Here is a 24734-nt window from a genome sequence, read left to right as displayed (position 1 = left end):
CACCAAGCGGACCACCATTCCTGTTACGGGAGCGATGGCTCTTAAGGACTTACAGGATAGGCGGCTAGAAGTCCTCCTCAAGCGCATTTTTTAGGTGTCAGCGCTCTGTGTTAGAGCCGTGGTCTGCAGTGGCCTCATGCAGCGAGCGACCCTCGGGTGGGTCCAGCAAATGCTCACATCACAGGTGTTGCTGCCAGAGGAAGCAGATCAGGCGAATAGGATGGAGTCCGCTGTAGCTTACACATCGGATGCATTATATGATCTGTTGCGGGCATCTTCATGCAACATGGCCACTGCAGTTTCGGCTAGACGGCTTCTCTGGCTCCGGAACTGGTCCGCGGACGTTTCTTCCAAAACTCAGTTGGGCAATCTTCCTTTTAAGGGAAAATTGTTGTTTTGGGAGGAGCTTGACGCCCTTATTAAGTCTCTTGGGGAGAATAAGATGTATAAATTGCCAGAAGACAAGCCTAAGTCTTTCCAGGCCCTTTGGGGCAGCGCGTTACTGTTTCTGAGGACAGCGCAGATTTCGGCAGTCGCGGCTGCCCGACAACAGACTCAGAGGGTTCAGTCTTGGCCTACTTCCTTTCGTGGTCAGAGGCCATTTCGGGAGGGAGGCTCTCAAGGGGCCACCGGAGGTAAGCAGTCCCAATGATGGTGTTCCGACCCTCTCCTGTGTTCCAGTGGTGGGATGTCGTCTCTCCCTGTTTCTCGAGGAGTGGGTCAGGATCACATCGGACCAGTGGGTCCTCAATATCATCGCCCACCGTTACGAGTTGGATTTTGCCCGCCCGTTAAGGGATCTTTTTCTGATTTCTCCCGCCGGCTCTCTGGCCAAGCAAGAGGTAGTCGGGCAAACCCTGAGTTGCTTGAAATCCCTGGGGGCTATTGTTCCGGTCCCTCCAGAGGAGTGCAGGGCCGGCAGATACTCCCATCTATTTCATAGTCCTGAAGAAGGAAGGGTCCTTCCGGCCAATATTGGATCTCAAGGCAGTCAACCGAGCACTTCGCGTCCCCCGATTTCGCATGGAGACTCTACGGTTGGTCATTGCGGCCGTCCGCTCAGGAGAATATTTGGCCTCTTTGGACCTGACCAAGGCTTATATTCACATCGGGATACGCGAGCGCCATCAGCGGTTTCTCCGGTTCATGGTCCTGGGGGAGCATTATCAGTTCCAAGCTCTTCCTTTCGACTTAGTGACAGCCCCTCAGGTCTTCACCAAGGTAATGGTAGTCGTAGTAGCGGCCCTCCGGCGGCAGGGGATCTTGGTTCACCCATACCTGGACGATTGGCTCATCTGGGCCAATTCGGAGAGCCTCTGTTGGGACGCAGTGAGCAAGGTTCTGCTCCAGCTCCAGTCCCTTGGTTGGGTGGTCAACTTTGCCAAGAGTCAGTTGGTACCATCTCAGGTTCTCAACTTCCTCGGAGCTTGCTTCGATACCTCGGTAGGCAAGGTCTTCCTCACTCGGGAGAGGAGGCTCCAGTTAGTGGCACAGATCCATCGGCTTAAGTCTTTACCCCTGCCCATAGTATGGGATTATTTGCAGGTACTTGGTTCCATGGCGTCTACTCTGGAGGTGGTTCCCTGGGCGTGGGCGCATATGAGACCATTCAACGCGCATTGCTTTCTCGGTGGGATCCGAAATCGGAGGAGTTTCGCCTGCCTTTGCCACAGATGGAACCAGCCAGGTCCAGTCTCGATTGGTGGTTGATTCCGGCCCACTTGTTACAGGGGATGGACCTGGAGGACCTGGGGATGGACCTGGAGGATGCCAGCCTCACTGGTTGGGGAGTAGTTTTCCAGTCACAATCCGCTCAGGGTCATTGGACAAGTTATCAGGCGACGTGGTCAATCAATCGATTGGAAACCAGGGCGGTACGCCTGGCGTTGTGTTTCTCCCTCTGGTAGCTCAGTGTGCGGTGCGATTCTTGTCAGACAATGCGACGGTAGCCTACATCAACCGTCAAGGAGGAACCAGGAGACGGTCAGTGGCCTGGGAGGCCGAAAGGCTCATGATGTGGGCAGAGCGACATCTGGTCCGGTTGGCAGCCTCGCAAATAGCCGGGGTAGACAATGTGCAGGCAGACTTTCTCAGCCGCCAGCATCTAGATCCCGGCGAGTGGGAATTGTCTGATGCAGCCTTCCGGCTGATCACTCATCGTTGGGGGGTTCCACACCTCAACCTGATGGCAACTCGGACAAATGCAAAGGCACCCCGGTTTTTTAGTCGTCGGAGAGACCACAGGTCAGAAGGAGTGGATGCTCTTGTCCTTCCGTGGCTTCACAGCGTACTACTGTATGTGTTTCCACCTTGGCCACTAGTGGGCAAGATTGTGCGTCGGATAGAGAACCACGTGGGGTCTGTCATTCTGGTAGCCCCAGAGTGGCCCCGAAGGCCGTGGTTTGCAGATCTGATCTCGTTGGCGATCTACGGTCCGGTGCGTCTCACCCACCTTCTGAATCTTCTTCGACAAGGTCCAGTATTTTTAGATCGAGCGGATTGCTTTTGTCTAGCGGCCTGGCTTATGAGAGGAGGCAATTGAGGAAGAGGGGATATTCGGATTCGGTTATTTCTACCCTCTTGCAAGCATGGAAATCGTCCACGTCGTTGACCTATACTTGTGTTTGGAGAGTTTTCGATTCTTGGTGCCAAGGTTTGAATGTCCCCCCTGCGACTGGCTTCAGTGGCACACATCCTATCCTTCCTGCAGGAGGGGCTGAAGAAAGGTCTAGCTTGCAGTTCTCTCCGGGTGCAGGTCGTGGCACTGGGTTGCCCGTGGAGCAAGATTGATGGTTTTTCGCTGGCAGCTCATCCAGATGTGTCCCGTTTTTTGAAGGGAGCCAAGCATTTTTGCCTGTCGGTATGACAAATTTGTCCTGCCTGGAGCTTGAATTTAGTTCTTAAGGGCTTTTGTGGTCTTCCTTTTGCGCCCCTCTGGCGGGCACCGTTTAAGGATTTGACACTCAAGACTGATTTTTTTGGTAGCCATTACCTCCGCACAGCGAATTTCAGAGCTTCAAGCTTTGTCGTGTTGGGATCCGTATCTTCGTATTTTGGATTCCGGAGTTTCGCTGTGGACCATTCCCTCCTTGCCAAAGGTTGTATCGGCTTTTCATGTCAATCAGACGGTAGAGTTACCGGCTTTCCCGAATTTGGATCTGACTTCTGAGACAGATAAGGATCTGCATAAGTTGGATGTGCACCAAGTTCTTCTTCGCTATCTAGAGGTGACCAATGCTTTTCGATTATCGGATCATTTGTTTGTCTTATTGACTGGTCCTAGACGGGGACACAAGGCATCCAAAGCTACGGTTGCTAGGTGGTTGAAGGAGGCAGTTTCCTCCACTTATCTTTGTGCTGAGCGTGCCATACCAGAAGTCGGTCTCGCCGCAGGAGATTTGTAGAGCAGCCACTTGGAAATCCTTGTATACTTTTGTGAAACATTATCGTGTGGACATCCGGGATCCGGAGGTCGACTGTTTTGGCAGCAGTGTTCTTCATGCGGGACTCTCCAGATCTCACCCCAATTAGAGCAGTTCTGGTACATCCCAGCGGTCTGGACTGATCCTGGTACGTACAGGGAAAGGAAAATTGGTTCTTACTTGCTAATTTTCGTTCCTGTAGTACCAAGGATCAGTGCAGACGCCCGCCCTTGGTTTTTTTGGAGAGTCCGTTTTTTCTGTATGTTTTCTTCCTTCTTCTTATCTCGGCAGAGTTCTTTACAGGCATGGGAAGGAATCTTCTTGATTGATATGTTATGCGGCGGTACGGTTTGTTTCTTTTACCGTGCATATTGTTGTAGCCACTGGTTGTTATGTTTGGGGATTTGTTCTCCTTTATTGGTTATTCTGCTTTGATATCGTATATACTGAGGGATCGCAGGTGGCACACCAGGTTAAGAGGGGTGCCTTTTCAGTTTTTTTTCTCTGACTCCCTCTGCTGGAAGGGAGACACAACCCAGCGGTCTGGACTGATCCTTGGTACTACAGGAATGAAAATTAGCAGGTAAAAACCAATTTTCCTTTTGTGAGTTAGGAAGGACAACAAGATTTGTATAAAGCCCCCTAGAAAAAGCTGTCTGAGTGTTGGGCTTCTTATTCCAGCTTCCGTCCTGTTCCTCTGGAGCAGACGTATGTGGGGATCACAGAGAAGAAAGCCATCAAACGTTTCCAGATCATGAATGAGATTGTATATGAAAAAATCATGGAGCATGCTGGGAAGAACCAGGTAAGTCTGGCTTTTCATCAAAGGAGCAGGAGTTATAGAGCATGAGAGGAGATTAGGATAGGACTTAATCACTATTGCTTGTTAAGAGAGGACAGTGGTTCCTTGTGCTGTTAACTGTTCCCTTGCTGCTCTTTGATAGCGCTAGATGAGACATGAAGTGAGGGTACAGGGTTGTGTGTTGTGATTGAAGAGACAAAGAAAGTTGTAACTGTGTATCTGGATTTGTATTGGTACCTTGTGCTCATTTTTACTGCTCCTACCAGGTGCTGGTGTTTGTTCACTCCAGGAAGGAGACTGGAAAGACAGCTCGTGCCATCAGGGATATGTGCCTGGAGAAGGATACTCTGGGTCTTTTTCTCCGAGAGGGCTCTGCCTCTACAGAGGTATTGAGGACAGAGGCAGAGCAGTGCAAGGTAATGGCAGGTTGCAGGGTGTGTAGGAGTATATGTGTCTGATTACAGTATATAATGAGTTTTGTGTTTGCTGTGCCACAGAACCTAGAACTGAGGGACTTGCTGCCTTACGGTTTTGCCATTCATCATGCTGGGATGACCAGAGTGGACAGGACACTGGTAGAGGATCTTTTTGCTGACAGACACATTCAGGTGAGATCCAGGATCTGGGGCTCTAGCATGGTGTTGTGTACAGGTTTCCCTCTTTCCTCCCTATGATGTTCAAATAAAGCTAAAGGGATGACAATTTCTCCACTCTTCTGCGCTCAGACAGGCCAGACCACACCGGCAGGTTATGCACTCCTTCTAGCAGATGGAGACAGAGACAACTTGACTCTCTGATGTCACTGACATATAGCCTTGCCCTGAAGCCTGCCAGTATTCTCCGTCTCTAGCAGATGGTGAACGTGCATCTCCCTGGTGGGGATTTTGCTCATGTAAAAATTAAAAAAATTAAAAAAAAGAGGGAAAAGAGGAGAAGAAGAAGAGATTGAGCTCTTGAGGTGACACAAGTTGGTTCCTCTCTCAGTTAAGTGGTTGAGCCTTAATGCCTTGCCAGTTTTAGGCACCAAAAAATAAATGGTGAAGGTGGTATCTGAGTTCCATTTAAATTAGTCTATTTCCCTACCCTCACTGGACAAGGATAGGGATAAGTGGGATTATCTGTTACATAACTTAGATGTGAAACAACATTTGTTGTGGTACTTAAAGATTGTTTGCTCTTGTGGAAGACTGATCAGCTGTTTGTTCTGCATGGTGGAGTAGACAAGGTGAACCGGCGTCACGGGTGACAATAGTAATGTGGGTGCTCGTTGGGTTAAAGATGTTATCATGGCTGCCTATGTGGATGCAAATGTACTATTGCCTAGGCAAGTCAGGGTGCATTCTACTAGAGCACAGATGATCTCATGGGCAGAGATTTGCCGTCCAAGCATTATCGCTTGGATGTTAAGGCTCAAGAGGATGCAGCCTTTACGAGGTATTGACGGAAGTGTAGGCAGCCTTTTGCCTGTTTTGGGAGTAGGTTTGGTACAACCCACTGTTCCCTGTACGTACCCGGACCAGTCCAGACTGCTGGGTTGGGCCTCCCTTCCAGCAGATGGAGTCAGAGAAAAAGCTGGAAGGCACCCCCTCTTAGCCTGGTGTGCCACCTGCGATCTTTCAGTATTTCTCTGACTCCAGCAGATGAAGGTGGCAGAACCTGCGGTCCTGATCCTTTAAAAAAAAAAAAAGAAAAGGGGTCTTGTTACCTTTCTTTGCCGTTGGCTAAATCAATTAGTGGATAAAGATAGAGTAGTTTAAAAATAAAAAAGGAAAGTATTTTTTACACCAGAGTGCAAGCCCTCCCAATGGGGTCCGTCCCCCCCCCCCCTCTTGGTAGTAGGCACGGCTGGGGTTTTTACCCAGATAGCTTTTTCTGCCCGGAGACTGCTTCACGACCCGGTGAGTAGGGGGATTTACCGGTGAGCCGGACCCTCCCCCTAGTATCCCAGCGATGTTTTCATTCCTCTGGTGGGCGCAGCAGCCCAGAGAAGATTTCATTCCTCTGGTAGGAGCCTCTGTAGCTTGGACCCAGGTATGTTTTCTTTCCCCTAGTTGATTAGTAGCTACACAAAAAAAAAAGGCGTTTTGAACTCCTAGGTCTCCCGAAGCATTTTGTAGTGTAGCTGCTTACCTTGTCACAATGCCGAACGGATTGCGGTGTTCAGCAGATCGTGGGAGAGCCGGTGTTCAGCAGAGGCCATCGTGGGAGAGCCGGCAGTGAGGCTCTCCCACGATGGCCTCTGCAATCTCAAAGAGCCTTCACCCCCCCCCCCCCCGATGCTTTCCCGGGGGTGAAGGCCCTTTGAGGTTGCTTAGCAACAGCAGGGGAGCATCCCTCGCGTGGTGCAGGGAGAAGTCTGCTGGCTCGGAGGCCTCGGCCTGCCCTATTCCTGATTAGTGTGGGAACGGCGGCCATTTTACCTACTCTAGGCTCTGACACGTTGCAAGGCTCAGGGGGAGGGGAATTTCCACCTCAGCTCTCACTACTGAATTTGAGCCCTGAGAGGCCTCGAGATCCGGTGCCTGACTCCCCCTCACCTCTGGGGTTTCCTCGGGGGGGGGGGGGGGGGGGGAGTGAGTGGGTGGGTGTCTTAAAGAGACCGTACCCTTTTTCCTCCCAATTTGTGCTTTTGTTGCACACAGCCTATATGGAGGCAGAGGCTGATTTAGATTTACAGGAGCCTCCTCCAGCAAAGGTCCCTAGGCCTGCTGAGGGTCAGGACGCTCCTAGAGTCCGAGTGGGTTGGGCGATTCCGGACACGGCGGTAACTCCTCCCGCTGACCGTTCAGATCTCATGTCCCAGGATCCTCTTAACGCAGATACGGCTGATGATGTGGAAGGGGATGATCCACGGGTGCTCCAATTGTTTTGCAGGGAAGAGCTGGACCCTTTGATCCCTCATGTGCTGTCGGAACTGGATATTCAGGTTCCGCAGCCAGTGGCTGAGCCTTCCTCGGGGGATCCTGTTTTGTCAGGTCTTCGGGCTCCCCCTAGAACTTTTCCTTTTCACCCAATGCTCTTACAGCTCATGACCTGGGAGTGGGACGCACCGGAGAATAGTCTGCGGGTCAGTAGGGCTATGGAAAAGCTTTGCTTGCTTCCGGAGGAGTTGTTAGAGCTGCTTAAGATTCCTAAGGTGGATGGCTGAGACGACCGCCGTCTCAGCCATCGCCAAGCGCACCACGATCCCAGTGACAGGAGCAGCTGCACTCAAAGATCTCCAGGACAGAAAGCTGAGGTTCTTCTCAAGATGATTTTTGAGGTTTCAGCGCTCAGCGTCAGAACAACTGTTGGCAGTAGTCTCATGCAGAGTGCAACCCTTAGATGGGTACAGCAATTGCTCACGGCTCAGGAACTGCCCCCGGCGGAGGCGGGGCAGGCGGACCGTATGGAGGCGGCAGTGGCTTATACTGCGGACGCTCTGTATGATCTCATCCGTACCTCATCACGCATGATGGCCTTGGCAGTGTCAGCCAGGAGGCTTCTTTGGCTCCGTAATTGGTCCGCTGATGTCTCCTCCAAGTCTCAGTTGCGATCTTTCCTGTTCAAAGGAAAGCTTTTATTTGGCGATGAGCTGGAACATCTGATTAAGTCCTTGGGGGATAATAAAGTGTACAAGCTTCCGGAGGACAAGCCTAGAACCTCTAGGACCTTCGGTTCCTCTCGGGTTCGTTTTCGGGGACAGCGCCTTATCGTCTGGGCAGAGCGCCGTCCTTTGCCCCTCGGCAGCCATCAGTGAGGTCCCAGGCTTGGGTTCATTCCTTTCGTGGCCAACGGACTGCTTGGGACGGGGTTTCTCAAGGATCCTCCGGCAACAAGTCTTCCCAATGAAGATGCGCCGACCCACTCCTCCGTTCCGGAGACAGAAGGTCGTCTCTCTCTCTCTTTTTTTTTTCCCCAGGAATGGGTCAAGATCACTTCGGATCAGTGGGTTCTAAACATCATAGAACACGGATACGCTTTAGATTTTGCTCGCCTGCTAAGATCATTTTTTGGTGTCCCCTTGCAGATCTCGAGCAAAGCAACTGGTGGTGGACCAAACCCTGTCTCGGTTGAAAGCCCTGGGAGCCATTGTTCCAGTTCCACCTGCCGAATGCCGGACCGGCAGAAACTCCATATATTTCATTGTTCCCAAGAAAGAGGGCTCCTTCCGCCCCATATTAGACCTGAAGAAAGTGAACAAGGCAATTCGGGTACCTTGTTTTCGCATGGAGGCTTTGAGGTCAGTCATTGCAGCCGTCCACAAAGAATTTTTGGCATCGTTGGATCTGACGGAGGCTTACCTTCACATAGGGATCCAGGAGCATCATCAGAGGTTTCTGCGGTTCATGATCAGGGGCGAGCATTACCAGTTCCAAGCGCTTCCATTCGGGTTAGCGACGGCTCCCCGCATCTTCACCAAGGTGATGGTAGTGGTGGCAGCGGCTCTCAAGAGAGAAGGGATCTTGGTTCATCCCCTATTTGGATAACTGGCTCATTCGAGTGAAGACTGAGGAGCTTTGCAAGTTAGCGGTTTGTTAGGTCTTGCAGCGTCTTCACTCGCTCGGATGGGTAGTCAATTTCTCCAAGAGCCAGTTGATCCTGTCCCAAGTGTTGGACTTCTTAGGAGCTTGTTTCGACAAGGCTATTGGCAACATTTTTCTCTGGCAGGAGAGGATAGACAAGGTGACGGCTCAGATCCAGCGGCTGTTGGACCTATCGATGCCCAAAGTGTGGGACCACTTGCAAGTTCTTGGCTCTATGGCATCTACTCTGGAATTGGTCTCCTGGGCCTTTGCTCATATGAGACCTTTACAGAGGGAATTGCTTTCCCGCTGGGATCCCAAGTCAGAAGAGTTCCACTTACCCTTGCTGCTCATGGACCCCGCCAGAACCAGCCTAGAATGGTGGTTAGTTCCCGAACATTTACAAAGCGGGGTGGACCTGGAAGAACCCCCAGTGGGTAATTGTGATGACTGATGCCAGCCTCTCCGGTTGGGGAGCAGTTTGTCAATCGCAGTCGGCACAAGGTCGGTGGACATGTCAGGAAGCAAAGTGGTCCATAAATCGTTTGGAAACAAGAGTGGTCTGCCTCGCACTGCGCATGCTCGTCCAGCATCAGTCTGTATGAATTCTGTCCGACAGCGCAACAACTGTGGCGTACATAAATTGTCAAGGGGGCAAAGGTGGCTGGGGAAGCGGACGAGCTGATGGTCTGGGCGAAACGCAATCTGACTCGATTGGCGGCGCCACACACAGCCAGCATGGACAACGTGAAGGCAGATTTTCTCAGTTGCCAACAATTAGACCCCTGAGAATGGGAGCTGTCCAAGGAAGCAATGCAGCTCCTGACTCATCGGTGGGGAGTGCCCCGTCTGGACTTGATGGCAACTCTGCAGAACACGAAGGCAGCTCGTTTCTTCAGTCGCAGAAGGGGAGCACAGGGCAGAAGGAGTAGATGCCCTGGTCCTTCCGTGGCCCTGTGAAGTTCTGCTCTACGTTTTTCCCCCTTGGTCGTTAGTGGGCAAAGTCTTAAGAATAGAGACCCACCCGGAGTCGGTCAACCTTGTGGCCCCGGATTGGCCGCGGAGGCCGTGGTTTGCAGCGTGATCAACTTGGCGGTGGACAGCCCTTTGCGTCTGTCAACTTCCGAATCTACTTTGGCAGGGTCCACTGTTTTTCGATCAGGCAGCTCGCTTTTGTCTAGCAGCTTGGCTTATGAAAAGACAGTTGAGGAAGAAGGGTTACCCGGATTCAGTTATTTCCACCCTCTTTCGGGCACGTAAAACTTTGCTCACATATGTTCGGGTGTGGAAAGTTTTCAATTCATGGTGTAGTGGGCTGAAAGTTTTGCCGCAGCGAGCCACTATTGTGCAAATTCTAGCCTTCTTACAAGAGGGGTTGAGGAAAGGTTTGGTGTACAGCTCTCTTTGGGTGCAAGTAGCGGCTCTGGGTTCTTTAAGGGGGAAGGTTGACGGTACATCCCTTGCGACCCATCCGGATGTGGCACCTTTATTGAGGGGTGCCAAGCATCTGAATCCTCCAGTTCGTCCAGTCTGTCCTTCTTGGAGTCTGAGTCTGGTTCTCCGGGGATTGTGCAGTCCTCCGATTGAACCCCTCAAGCTGGCCACATTAAAGGACTTAACACTCAAGGCTGTTTTCCTCGTGGCTATCTGTTTGGGCAGGCGGATATCTGAGATTCAGGTGTTATCATGCAGAGAACCGTTCTTGCGGATTTCGGAGTCCGGGGTATCTCTTAAAACAGTACCCTCCTTTTTGTCGAAGGTCGTTTCTGCGTTTCATTTGAATCAGTCAGTGGAGTTGCCGGCCTTTTCACATTTAGATTGGGACTCCCCTCAGGCTCACAATTTGAGGAAATTGGATGTCCGGCGGGTCCTCCTTCGGTATTTGGAGGTGACTAATGATTTTCATTTGTCGGACCATCTTTTTGTCTTATGGGAGCGGTCCTAAGAAAGGACGTCAGGCATCCAAGGCTACCATTGCCCGATGGCTGAAGGAAGCTATAGCTTCGGCATACATATGTCATGGGCGGCTGGTGCCGGATGGTCTAAAAGCTCATTTGATCAGATCTCAAGCGGCATCTTGGGCAGAAAGCCAGTGTGTTCGCCGCAGGAGATTTGCCGAGCAGCTACTTGGAAATCTTTACACGCTTTTGCTAAGCATTACTGTTTGGACGTCCGAGCCCCAGATGTCGATTGTTTTGGCAGCAGCGTGCTTCAAGCGGGACTCTCCAGGTCCCACCCCATTTAGAGCAGCTTGAGTACTTCCCAGCGGTCTGGACTGTACAGGGGACTGTACAGGGAAAGGAAAATTGGTTCTTAACTGCTAATTTTCGTTCCTGTAGTACCACGGATCAGTCCAGACGCCCGCCCGGGGTATTTTGTTCTGGAGAGTGCACGCGGTTGTTTTTTGACTATATTCTGCAGGATGTATCAAAGAATATGAAGATATCGAAAATATGCAACGCGAAATGTTCAAGTCAGCACTCCATAGTTCTCATAATTTTCAGTTTATTGTTCAAATAAATTTTTGGTCTAGCTATTGGTTGTTAAATTTTCTTCATTCTGCTTTGATACTGATTATACTGAAGTATCGCAGGTGGCACACCAGGCTAAGAGGGGGGTGCCTTTCAGCTTTTTCTCTGACTCCATCTGCTGGAAGGAAGGCACAACCCAGCAGTCTGGATTGATCCGTAATTCTACAGGAACGAAAATTAGCAGGTAAGAACCAATTTTCCTATGTGGATTGGCTGTCTGTGACTGCAGAGGAAGGTGAAATTACTTCTTATCTCAGAATTTCCTTTCCTCTAAGGGAAGGCAGGCCAATCCAAGATCCTACCCCGGACTGCCTACTTGGGTTTGTTTTCAGTTCATCTTTTATTTGGGGACGATGCAGGGTGTTCTTTGTTCTGAGTCATTTGACGGACTGGTAAGTGAAGAACCAGTCCCTAAGATCAATTGATGTTAATGTTTTTACTGAGCTCAGTACTTCTGAGTTGGCTGGAAGTAACGAGTTGTTTACTGTTATAGTCATGTTTCAAGCATAGTCAGTTGTCCACAGTTTGGCTTTTCTAGAGACACTGGCAGGCTGATATTGAGGCAAGGTTATATGTCAGCGAGTCAGTTGACTCCGTCTCCATCTACTGGTAGGAGTGCATAATCCACCAGTGTGAATTGGCCTGCCTTCTTTAGAGAAAAGGAAATTATCAGGTAAGAAGGAATTTTACCTTTAGTTTATAGTACACAGAAGGAATGGAAACCTGAATGAAGTGATGTGATAGGATGATCCTCAGGAAAGGCTGCTTGTTCTTGTCAGCACATGCTTAGGGACATTATAAGCCACAATCACCCTTGCTACTAGTTTGATCTGCAGTGAGGATCTAGGTTGTGAAAGCTTCACTATTAACAAACTGAGAAAAATAGAACATATTAAATGGCCTGTCCATTTTGTTCAGTTATCCTCTTTGCTAATTGTCTACCATTTTAGGTGGATGAGTATATAAATTCCTGTACTTAAACCAACATTAGAATGACCTCTCTCCCTCAGCCATATTTTATACCTTTGTAGCTATTCCAAGCATGTTTAAATTCTGATACAGTACTGACTTCCATCACCTCCACATCCTTTCTCCTCCCCCCTCCCCCCCAGCTAAGATCTGAACGCCATGTCACATCACTGCCAGAAATATCTGGCTCTTAGGCAAGAGCATTACAGTTATCCCTCATGGCACCTGTGGGTTTTCACCTTGATTCTTTATTACTCTGATCATGGGTTGCGAACTGGGGCCTTCATAGGGATCCTAACTCAGCTACCAGCTCCTTGAGCCCCTTAGCTTGAGCTGCCTAGTCAGATATTACTGTGGAGAACTGTCCTTCAAAGTCCTCCCCATAGGTCTGCAAGTGCTATTTCTGTAATGTTCCCAGGGAGGTGCAAGTTCAGGACTAGAGCTTCTGCTTGGTAGCAAACAGATTGGTTATTCATTGTGTAATAGAGACTCATAGGATATGTAGCATCCTAGCAGCTTCTTTTGTTTCAGACAGTGGAAGTTACTTGCGGAGTTGGTTAGGCTTATGTTAGTATTATTTTAGACCAATTTGCAAATGCATTTCCTTACATGCATTGTCATCAAGGTTGGCAAACAGGACAGTTGCTTAGGGCTCCCATGGTGAAGCTGAGAGCTAGAACTTCAAGTCCTGGCACTGGCATGACCCATTCTTTAGTTTCTGCCCTGGGTTCCAGTATGTATAAAGCCAACCCTGACTATCACGGTACTAATCTACAGTGTTAAAGCTGCCTACTATTGAACACTACTGGGGGGAGAGCAATTTGTGGATGATGTGCATATATTGGTTTTTTCCTGTACGTACCTGGATCAGTTCAGACAGTGGGTTGTGCTCCTGTCCAGCAGATGGAGCCAGAGAAAAACTGAAAGGGCATGCCATATAAGGACAGCGCTAACCCTGCACCCCTCAGTATTTCTCTGGTTCCAGCAGATTCAGACGGTTGAAAATGTCATAATGCCTCTGTATCACTCCATGGTGAGACCGCACCTTGAATACTGTGTACAATTCTGGTCGCCGCATCTCAAAAAAGATATAATTGCGATGGAGAAGGGACAGAGAAGGGCTACCAAAATAAGGGGAATGGAACAACTCCCCTATGAGGAAAGACTAAAGAGGTTAGGACTTTTCAGCTTGGAGAAGAGACTACTGAGGGGGGGATATGATAGAGGTGTTTAAAATCATGAGAGATCTAGAACGGGTAGATGTGAATCAGTTATTTACTCTTTCGGATAGTAGAAAGACTAGGGGGCACTCCATGAAGTTAGCATGGGGCACATTTAAAACTAATTGGAGAAAGTTCTTTTTTACTCAACGCACAATTAAACTCTGGAATTTGTTGCCAGAGGATGTGGTTAATGCAGTTAGTATAGCTGTGTTTAAAAAAGGATTGGATAAGTTCTTGGAGGAGAAGTCCCTTACCTGCTATTAAGTTCACTTAGAGAATAGCCACTGCCATTAGCAATGGTAACATGGAATAGACTTAGTTTTTGGGTACTTGCCAGGTTCTTATGGCCTGGATTGTCCACTGTTGGAAACAGGATGCTGGGCTTGATGGACCCTTGGTCTGACCCAGTATGGCATTTTCTTATGTTCTTATGTTCTTAACCTACAGTTCCCTGCTCTTAGTGATATTTCTTTATTTCTTCTTGCGAAGTCTTCTGTTTTCTCTTCGCTGGGTCAAGCAAGTATTTCTAAAATATACAGGAACAGTTCATTTTCTTTTCACTGGACACAGTTCTGTCTCCAGGCTCTTGTAGAGACCTAGGGGGATTTTTTTCCCCTTGAATAATTCAGCCTAGGTATCTTTCCCAGTAGCCTAATTCCCTGCCTAGGGGTGATACTGGTGGTCCAGTCACTCCCCCTCTTTTGCACTGGTGACCCTGAGATGTGATTATTCCTCTGGTCCTTTGCAGAGATGTTTTAATTCCTCTGCTGTGGCACAAACCCTTCAGCCTGTTTAGCTGTTTCTCATAAAAAAAAAGAAAAGGATACACACAGCAGAATATTTTTTACTTTCGGTGTAAAAGTTGGAATAAGGCAGTTCTTCACGGCTCTGGGCTGTCTGGCAGGGAAAGCAGCGACTCAAGGCCCTTCAGTCGGCTTCCCTGCTTCGCAGCAATCAGGCTCAGCTGTTTCATACACAGTTGACTTCCTGATACTGAGGTCAATGTTTTGTCTTGCCTGTGGGGAGCCTGCCTTGCGGCTCTCCCGCGACGGGCTCTGCTTGCCCAGAGGGGAGAGACCCTCCGTGGCTCCTTTGAAATTGATGACCTGGGCTGTCCTCCACACAAAAAAAAAAAAACACGGGAGCGGCGGCCATTTTGTGCGTGGACCTCGCAGCAGCAGACTTGGATCCTCAGGGGGGAAGGGGAGCCGGATTTTTGTCATTTACCACCTGACTTAAGCCCTGTGGGATCTCCTGATGCTGATTCTGACCCTCCCCAAGGGGCCCTCCCCCCCCAGGGGTCCGGCAGAGCACATACTCCTTTTTCACCAGATTTTGTGCTCCTTTTACGTAAGTCTTTTTTAGCAAGCTTGGAGGTGCAGGAGGATCCCACTCCGGGCCCTCCACCGGCAAAAATCCCTCGTTTGGTTGTTAGCCAGGGCTCTGGCGTCCCAGACTCGCAGGGTACTACTAGGGTCAGGACTGTACCTGGTGGGTCGGACCCACCTGACCCTTCTCCTCCCACTCCACTGCCCGATCCAGATGCTGACCCGGATCTTTCTCTCGATAATCCCCCCCGTGGAGGGAGATGACCCACGGATTTTGAGGTTGTTTAAGCGGGAGGAGCTGGACCCGCTTATTCCTTTTGTTCTGGATGAACTTGGAATTGATGTGCCCGCAGAAGATCCCGCCTCTGCCTCCTCCTCCCGTACCATTGACCCAGTCCTGGCGTGTCTGAGGGCTCCTTCCTGTACTTTTCCCTTCCATCCTATGCTTATGCAGCTTCTGCTCAGGGAATGGGAGGCTCCCGAGACTGGTCTCCGCGTGGGCAGGGCAATGGATAAGTGTTATCCCCTCCCAGATATACAGCTCTTGAGATGCTCAAAGTCCCCAAGGTTGATGCTTCGGTGTCGGCTGTCACCAAATGCACCAACATCCTGGTTGTAGGAGCCACAGCCTTAAAGGATCTTCAAGATCAACAGTTGGAAGTACATCTCAAAAGGATTTTTGAGGTGCTGGCTTTAGATGTCCGGGCGACGGTTTCTAGCAGTCTCATGCAGCGGGCAAGCCTCGGTGGATTCAACAACTACTCAGCACCCAGGACTCTCCCGTCTGCAGAGGCCGAACAAGCGGAGCGGTTTGAAGGTGCGGTTGCAAATGGGGGTGATGCCCTTTATGATCTCCTCCAGGTGCAGGCCAGGGCTGTGGTCTTAGCGGTCTCCGCCAGATGGCTCCTCTGGCTGCGTAACTGGGCAGCGGACTCCTCTTCCAAAGTTGTTAGGCACTCTCCCCTTCAAGGGTAAGTTGCTTTTTGGGGAGTACCTGGAACAGCTTATTAAATCCTTAGGTGGTGACAAGGTTCATAAGCTGCCTGAGGACTGCCCTAAACAGTCAAAATCCTTTTTTCCTTCATGCTCTCGATTCCGGGGTCAGCGCAGGTACAACAGAACGAGGGTGTCCTCTCAGCGTCCTGCCTCTTCCAGATCGCAGGCATGATTTCATTCATAGAAACATAGAAACATAGAAATGACGGCAGAAGAAGACCAAACGGCCCATCCAGTCTGCCCAGCAAGCTTCACACATTTTTTCTCTCATACTTATCTGTTTCTTTTAGCTCTTGGTTCTATTTCCCTTCCACCCCCACCATTAATGTAGAGAGCAGTGATGGAGCTGCATCCAAGTGAAATATCTAGCTTGATTAGTTAGGGGTAGTAGAGGTAGTAACCGCCGCAATAAGCAAGCTACACCCATGCTTATTTGTTTTACCCCGACTATGTTATACAGTCCTTATTGGTTGTTTTTCTTCTCCCCTGCCGTTGAAGCAGGGAGCTATGCTGGATATGCATCGAAAGTGAAGTATCAGACACATTTGGTTTGGGGTAGTAACCGCCGTAACAAGCCAGCTACTCCCCGCTTTGTGAGTGCGAACCCTTTTTTCTTCTCCCCTGCTGTTGAAGCAGAGAACTATGCTGTATATGCATTGAAAGTGAAGTATCAGGCTTATTTGGTTTGGGGTAGTAACCGCCGTAACAAGCCAGCTACTCCCCTCTTTGTGAGTGTAAATCCTTTTTTCCACATTTCCTCTTGCTGTTGAAGCTTAGAGCGATGTTGGAGTCACAGTAAGCATGTGTATGTTTATTGAATAAGGGTATTGTCTCCAGGCAGTAGCCATCATTCTGGCGAGTCACCCACTCTTCATTGGCGGCCTCTTGACTTTATGGATCCACAGTGTTTATCCCACGCCCCTTTGAAGTCCTTCACAGTTCTGGTCTTCACCACATCCTCCGGAAGGACTCATTTCCATGATATTTATATTTGTCAGTGCTGTCACATTAGCAGACCTTATGGCACACACATTGGGCCTGTTAGTCTGCAGTGTTATTTTTACTGTAGTTTAGTAAACAGGACGTCTACCGTTCCGGGATGGCAATCCCCATGGATCTGCCGCCAAGTCCTTGCAATGAGATGAGGCAGGCTCATTCCTTCGCTCCCACCTTAGGTGGACGTCTGTCCCTTTTTCTTGGGGAATGGGCCAAAATCACCATGATCAGTGGGTCCTCGACGTGATTGACAAAGGTTACACATTAGAATTTGCTCGGGATCTTCCCGACAGCCACCTGATCTCTCCATGCGGCAGTCGAAAACGGCCAGCGGTGCGCCAGACTCTAGACAGGCTCCTGAAACTCTGGGCCATACTCCCTGTTCCTCCAGAGGAACAGGGATCCGGCCACTTTCTATGTACTTCATCGTCCCCAAAACGGATGGTTCCTTCCGACCAATTCTGGACCTCAAGAGAGTCAACTGGGCGCTCAAGGTACCCCATTTTCGGATGGAAACCCTGAGGGCGGTCATTGCCGCAGTTCGCTCCGGCAAGTTCCTGGCTTCGCTCGACCTCACAGAAGCTTACTTTCACATCCCGATTCTCAAGGAACACCAGAAGTATCTTCGCTTTGACATACTGGGCCAGCATTTTCAGTTCCAAGCTCTCCCATTCGGGCTCACCTCTGCCCCTCGCACGTTCACTAAGTTGATGGTGGTGGTGGTGGCCTTTCTCTGGAGGGAGGGGGTCTTGGTCCATCTCTACCTGGACAATTGGCTCATCCAGGTGAAGTTGGAGCAGCTCTGTGTGATGGCGCTCAGTTGGGTGGTGTCTCTGCTCACCTCCCTCGGGTGGATAGTCAACTCCTCCAAGAGCAACCTCTTGCCCTCTCAAGTTCTGGAATTTCTGGGAGCTCGCTTTGACACTTGCGTGTCCAAGGTCTCCCTGCCCGAGGTCCGTGCACTCAAGCTCATGCAGCAGGTACAGCGTCTCTTGTCTCTTTCGATACCCACGGCCTGGGATTACCTTCAAGTTCTGGGCTCTATGGCTTCCATTATCAATCTGGTGCCCTGGGCGTTTGCGCATATGCGTCCTTTGCAGAAAGCTTTACTGGCCCGTTGGAAGCCGGTCTCTGAGGAGTTTCGGGTGCCCCTACCATTTCCCGAGTCTACCATCATCAGCATGCAGTGGTGGCTCTCTCTCGACCACCTGTCGGGGCATGCCACTGGAGACTCCCCAGTGGATTGTCGTGACTACGGATGCCAGCCTCTCGGCTGGGGAGCGCTTTGTCAGTCTCAATCGACACAGGACTCTTGGTCTCCGATCCAATCCAAATGGCACATCAATCGTCTGGAGGCCTGGGAGGTTCGACTGGCACTCAAGTTCTTCCTTTCCTTGGTCCGTCATAAAGCGGTGAGAGTCCTCTCCGACAATGCCGCCATGGTAGCTTACATTAATCGCTAGGAGGGCACCAGGAGTCGCCTGGTAGCCCTGGAGACCAGCCTATTGTTCGCTTGGACGGAGCGCCATTTGGACCGCCTGGCGGCTTCCCACATTGCAGGAAAAGTGAATGTTCAAGCTGACTTCCTCAGTCGTCAGCATCTCGACCCCGAAGAGTGGGAGTTGTCAGACGAGGTGATGGATCTAGTCGTCCGCAGGTGGGGGGTCCCCCACTTGGACTTGATGGCCACCCTGAAGAATGCGAAGGCTCCTCGGTTCTTCAGCCGCAGGAGAGAACACTGCTTGGAGGGCGTGGATGCTCTGGTCTTGCCCTGCCCCAGCGATGTCCTCCTTTACGTATTCCCTCCTTGGCCTCTGGTGGGAAAAGTTCTCAGAAGGATAGAACTTCACCACGGGCCGGTCATTTTCATAGCACCGGAGTGGCCTCTGAGACCGTGGTTTGCGGACCTCGTGAATCTCGTGTCGAACGGCCCTCTTCGTCTCGCTCACCTCCACAACCTCCTGCGACAAGTTCCAGTATTTTTAGATCAGTCCGATCGCTTTTGTCTTGCCGCCTGGCTTTTGAGCGGCGGCGGCTGAGGAAGAGGGGGCTACAAGGAGGAAGTGATTTCCACGCTGTTGTGGACCCGTAAAACTTCAACATCTCTTTCTTATGTTCGGGTTTGGAGGGTTTTTAATACGTGCGTGGAGGCTGGGGTATCGACGCGCAGGGCCCTGCCTCTCTGGTTCTTTCCTTCCTTCAGAATGGGCTCTCTAAAGGGTTGTTTTTCAACTCCTTGCGGGTTCAGGTTTCGGCTCTCGGCTCCCTCTTGGGCAGGCTTGACAGTTACTCGGTGGCCTCCCATCCAGATGTCGTTCGATTTCTTAAGGGGGCTAAGCATTTGAATCCGCTGGTCAGGGCTACTTGCCCATCTTGGAATCTTAACCTGGTCTTACGGGTTCTCTTTGCGGCACCTTTTGAACCCCTCCATCGGGCCACGCTCAAGGACCTCATGCTTAATTTGGTGCTCTTCGTGGCTATGTGCTCAGCCAGGAGGGTTTCCGAGCTGCAAGCTTTACCTGCCGGGAGCCCTTCCTGCAATTCTCTGATTCGGGGGTTTCTCTAAAGACAGTCCATTCTTTTCTACTAAAGGTAGTTTCCTCCTTTCATGTCAATCGAAGGAGCTCCCTGCCTTTTCTCCGGAGGATATTGCTGGCACGTCGGGTGCTGATCTCAGACGCTTGGATATTAAGCATGTTCTCCTTCAGTACTTGCAGGTTACTAATGATTTCAGAGCCTCTCATTCTCTCTTTGTTTTATGGAGTGGGTCCTCATAAAGGTCAGAAGGCCTCTAAAGCCACCATTGCTCGCTGGCTAAAGGAAGTGATCGCATCGGCGTATCTTTGTCAGGGCCGGCCAGTTCCGGAGGGACTAAAAGCTCATTCTCTGCATTCGCAGGCTACTTCTTGGGCAGAGAGCCAGTTGGTTTCTCCTCAGGAAATTTGCAGAGTGGCTACTTGGAAATCTAGAAAAAACAAAAAACTGTCAAAGAGATGGAATCTTAAACTGACCAATTTCTAAATACCATCACCATACCACGGCAAAAGATGCTGTAGCCTGAATTATTGCGAACAAAGAGACCTCATACAAATGTGGCTGGGTTACCATTTGCAGTGCCCAAAACGCCACTCAGGTTGTGCGGTGATAACTTTTCAGAGTGCACCGTCATCAAAGTTCAAATCATCGGTCTCTTTGTTGAAGGATGAAAGTAAGGACAACTTGTGTCGGTTTACTAGCAAAAAGTTAGGCAGTGAGAAATTATTATCATTATTATCATAACATTTTACTTATCGTAGCGTTGGTAGCGTTGTAGCGGAGTGTGCAGTAAGGATATAAATGTTGGCACTGGCCCGACACGGCTCGTGTTTCTTGCACCAGCTTCCTCAGGGGCCTCACAATGCCACTACTGAAAATAGAAATGCACAGTTAACAATTCCTTACTAAACTGCAAAAAGTAGAGTCCGCAACGCTTAATACCTATGATTCCAAGCACTGCCGCTCTGCTCTGCTACTAGGCTGCAGCTATTATTCGGGCAGCCGGATCCGCCATTTTACTCAATGATTATATACCTACCGCGATAGGAGGAACTCATTAATTATGACGTCAGAGGGAATTAAATCGAAACGGACGGAGTTACTAGATAAGCGATGTCCATTCAACAGAGTCGTTCAGACCATTAGGTGATGTAGATGCCAAGGTGAAAATCCACCACTGCTCACGCATATTGAGAATTTGATTGATATCGCCACCCCGGGTATTAGGTACAATATGTTCAAGGATCGTCCAGCGGAATTGGTCGAACGAGTGGTTCAAAGTGGTACAGTGCGTTACTATAGGTGCTTCCATACTGAGTGTGTTCAAACGACTCCGGTGTTCAAAGAGCCGAGTTTTGATTTTTCTGCTGGTTCTACCCACATAGACTAATTTACAGGGGCACTGTATAAGATATATCACAAACGTGGAGTTGCAAGTTGTAACTGATCGTTTGTAAAAGATGTAACCCGTTTTGGGATGTTGCCATGACGGTCCCTCCATAGTAATGGAGCACATATCGCAGTTGCCACAGGCAGTGTGCAATCCTTGCGAGCGGTCAGTATCACATGGGGTGACAGCCGCATGTACTATACATTCTTTGAGGTTTTTACTCCGCTGATACGCAAAAATTGGCAGGTCAGTAAATACATGATGCAGCTGAAGGATGTGCCAATGTTGTTGAATGCTTTTGACGATTAAGTAGGATTTTTCCGTATGTGTAAGGACACATATATCCGAAGTCACCGGGTCTTGTGCTTTGTATTCCAATAGAGCTGTCCGTGGGGAGTGCCATGCTCTCTTAAAGGCTTTGTAGACAGCGCCATACGGATATCCTCTGGAAAAGAATCTTTCTGCCAATTTGCCTGCTTGTAGTTTAAAATCACCATCCGATGAACATAGGCGTCTGAGCCTAAAAAATTGGCTCACAGGTAAACCTTGTTTAAACGCTCTGGGATGGAAGCTGTGATATCTGAGCAGGCTGTTCCTTTCTGTTTGTTTGCGGTGAATGGACGTATGGAGATGCTGATTATCAATAGAGATGGCAATATCTAAAAACGCTAAGTTTGTAGCACTGTACTGTGTAGTGAATTGTAAATCCTTGTCTATTGTGTTGACCCAAAGAAAAAACAATTGTAAAGAGGCAACATCTTGTTTCCAAAAAATAAGGAGATCGTCAATGTAACGGACCCACAAGGAGACAGCATCAAACCATCTTGAATTGTAGATATGGAGTCTTTCTAATCTATCCATGACAAGGTTAGCAATAGAGGGGGCTGCGGACGACCCCATTGCTATACCATGGATTTGCAAGTAGAATTGAGAGTTGAAAGAAAAGTAATTTTTTTGAATAACTAGTTTGGCTACCTCAAAGATGAACCAGAATGGGATCCTGGAACCTACCATATTATTTTTGAGTGTCTCTTCAATGGTCAATAAAGCAGTAACATGGGACACATTGGTATACAATGAGACAACATCCATTGTCACCAAAGATGTTGCCTCTTTACAATTGTTTTTTCTTTGGGTCAACACAATAGACAAGGATTTACAATTCACTACACAGTACAGTGCTACAAACTTAGCGTTTTTAGATATTGCCATCTCTATTGATAATCAGCATCTCCATACGTCCATTCACCGCAAACAAACAGAAAGGAACAACCTGCTCAGATATCACAGCTTCCATCCCAGAGCGTTTAAACAAGGTTTACCTGTGAGCCAATTTTTTAGGCTCAGACGCCTATGTTCATCGGATGGTGATTTTAAACTACAAGCAGGCAAATTGGCAGAAAGATTCTTTTCCAGAGGATATCCGTATGGCGCTGTCTACAAAGCCTTTAAGAGAGCATGGCACTCCCCACGGACAGCTCTATTGGAATACAAAGCACAAGACCCGGTGACTTCGGATATATGTGTCCTTACACATACGGAAAAATCCTACTTAATCGTCAAAAGCATTCAACAACATTGGCACATCCTTCAGCTGCATCATGTATTTACTGACCTGCCAATTTTTGCGTATCAGCGGAGTAAAAACCTCAAAGAATGTATAGTACATGCGGCTGTCACCCCATGTGATACTGACCGCTCGCAAGGATTGCACACTGCCTGTGGCAACTGCGATATGTGCTCCATTACTATGGAGGGACCGTCATGGCAACATCCCAAAACGGGTTACATCTTTTACAAACGATCAGTTACAACTTGCAACTCCACGTTTGTGATATATCTTATACAGTGCCCCTGTAAATTAGCCTATGTGGGTAGAACCAGCAGAAAAATCAAAACTCGGCTCTTTGAACACCGGAGTCGTTTGAACACACTCAGTATGGAAGCACCTATAGTAACGCACTGTACCACTTTGAACCACTCGTTCGACCAACTCCGCTGGACGATCCTTGAACATATTGTACCCAATACCCGGGGTGGCGATATCAATCAAATTCTCAATATGCGTGAGCAGTGGTGGATTTTCACCTTGGCATCTACATCACCTAATGGTCTGAACGACTCTGTTGAATGGACATCGCTTATCTAGTAACTCCGTCCGTTTCGATTTAATTCCCTCTGACGTCATAATTAATGAGTTCCTCCTATCGCGGTAGGTATATAATCATTGAGTAAAATGGCGGATCCGGCTGCCCGAATAATAGCTGCAGCCTAGTAGCAGAGCAGAGCGGCAGTGCTTGGAATCGTAGGTATTAAGCGTTGCGGACTCTACTTTTTGCAGTTTAGTAAGGAATTGTTAACTGTGCATTTCTATTTTCAGTAGTGGCATTGTGAGGCCCCTGAGGAAGCTGGTGCAAGAAACACGAGCCGTGTCGGGCCAGTGCCAACATTTATATCCTTACTGCACACTCCGCTACAACGCTACCAACGCTACGATAAGTAAAATGTTATGATAATAATGATGATAATTTCTCACTGCCTAACTTTTTGCTAGTAAACCGACACAAGTTGTCCTTACTTTCATCCTTCAACAAAGAGACCGATGATTTGAACTTTGATGACGGTGCACTCTGAAAAGTTATCACCGCACAACCTGAGTGGCGTTTTGGGCACTGCAAATGGTAACCCAGCCACATTTGTATGAGGTCTCTTTGTTCGCAATAATTCAGGCTACAGCATCTTTTGCCGTGGTATGGTGATGGTACTTGGAAATCTATGCATACTTTTGCTCGGCATTATCGTCTTGACATTCAAGCGCCAGTTTTTGGTTCTTTTGGCAGACGTGCTCTGAGCGGGACTGTCTCGGTCCCACCCTATTTAGGGAAGCTTTGGTACATCCCATGATCTGGACTGATCCGGGTACGTACAGAGAAAGGAAAATTGGTTCTTACCTGCTAATTTTCGTTCCTGTAGTACCACGGATCAGTCCAGACTCCCTCCCGTATTTCTTTTGTCAGTCCGCTCGTAGTTTTTTCCTTTTCAGCTGTAGAGAATGCCTTCTTCCTTGCAGAGCTTTGATGTAACATGATTTGGCACCTGATGTATCTAATACATAGACAAGAGCTGATTTTTTCTTGCACTGTTCAATGTTCTCATTATATTAGCCTTGTTTGTTTTGTTACTTGCTTGATCTTATGCTCATTCGATTTGCATTTGTTTTTTCTGCTTTGATAAAGCTTATATTGAGGGGTGCAGGGTGAGCACTGTCCTTATATGGTATGCCCTTTCAGTTTTTCTCTGGCTCCATCTGCTGGACAGGAGGTTCAGTTCACTGTCTGGACTGATCCGTGGTACTACAGGAATGAAAATTAGCAGGTAAGAACCAATTTTCCTATCTAATAGTATCCACCTTTCTTCTGTGCTTCTGAGGTGCTGTCAGAATGGAGCTTGTCACACAAACAATTCCTGGCTTCTTACAGTCCTGGGGACAAGTTAGCATTTGGGCATCACCTTCTACACCCCCCCACACACACTGTCAGCATTTGCTTTGTTTTTTGATGAGTAACTACTTTATGCCATATCTGCAGGTTCTCGTCTCAACGGCAACGCTGGCCTGGGGTGTTAATCTCCCTGCTCACACTGTCATCATCAAAGGGACCCAGGTGTACAGTCCAGAGAAGGGCCGCTGGACCGAGCTCGGTGCCCTTGATATTCTGCAGGTACATAAAACTCTGGGAAATGAAAGCTCCAAAACAATAACTCTGTTGTCTAAGGCATCTGTGTAAACATCTGGTTCACAATTCAAGTACTAACAGGATTGACTGAATGAATAGAATTAGGACAATATATTATAACTGGATATTTCCTAGCGTGTAGCCAGATGGACTCAGGACCAGTGGGTTATGTGCTCCTCTGCTAGCAGATGGGAGGCGGAGTCAGATTTCAAAGCTGACGTCGTCCTAGATATACCCCTGCCGTGATCTCAGATCCTCAGTATCTCTCCGTCTCCCTAGCAGATGTGGATACTATCCCCTTGC

At 49.0% G+C, this 24734-nt stretch overlaps 1 protein-coding gene across 1 annotated transcript in view; it reads left to right on the top strand.

Moving 5' to 3' along the window:
• Positions 1-24734, top strand: part of SNRNP200 (small nuclear ribonucleoprotein U5 subunit 200) — a 915618-nt gene that overhangs the window by 307724 nt on the left and 583160 nt on the right. Inside the window, exons 16-19 of the mRNA XM_029604465.1 lie at positions 4104-4227; positions 4491-4640; positions 4722-4832; positions 24285-24416. Coding sequence (XP_029460325.1) covers positions 4104-4227; positions 4491-4640; positions 4722-4832; positions 24285-24416 — 517 coding nt within the window. The remainder of the gene's footprint in view (positions 1-4103; positions 4228-4490; positions 4641-4721; positions 4833-24284; positions 24417-24734) is intronic.

The sequence above is a fragment of the Rhinatrema bivittatum genome, chromosome 5 (genome assembly GCF_901001135.1).
Source record: "Rhinatrema bivittatum chromosome 5, aRhiBiv1.1, whole genome shotgun sequence".
NCBI classification, from domain to species: Eukaryota; Metazoa; Chordata; class Amphibia; order Gymnophiona; family Rhinatrematidae; genus Rhinatrema; species Rhinatrema bivittatum.
This window is presented reverse-complemented; position numbering and strand designations above follow the sequence as displayed.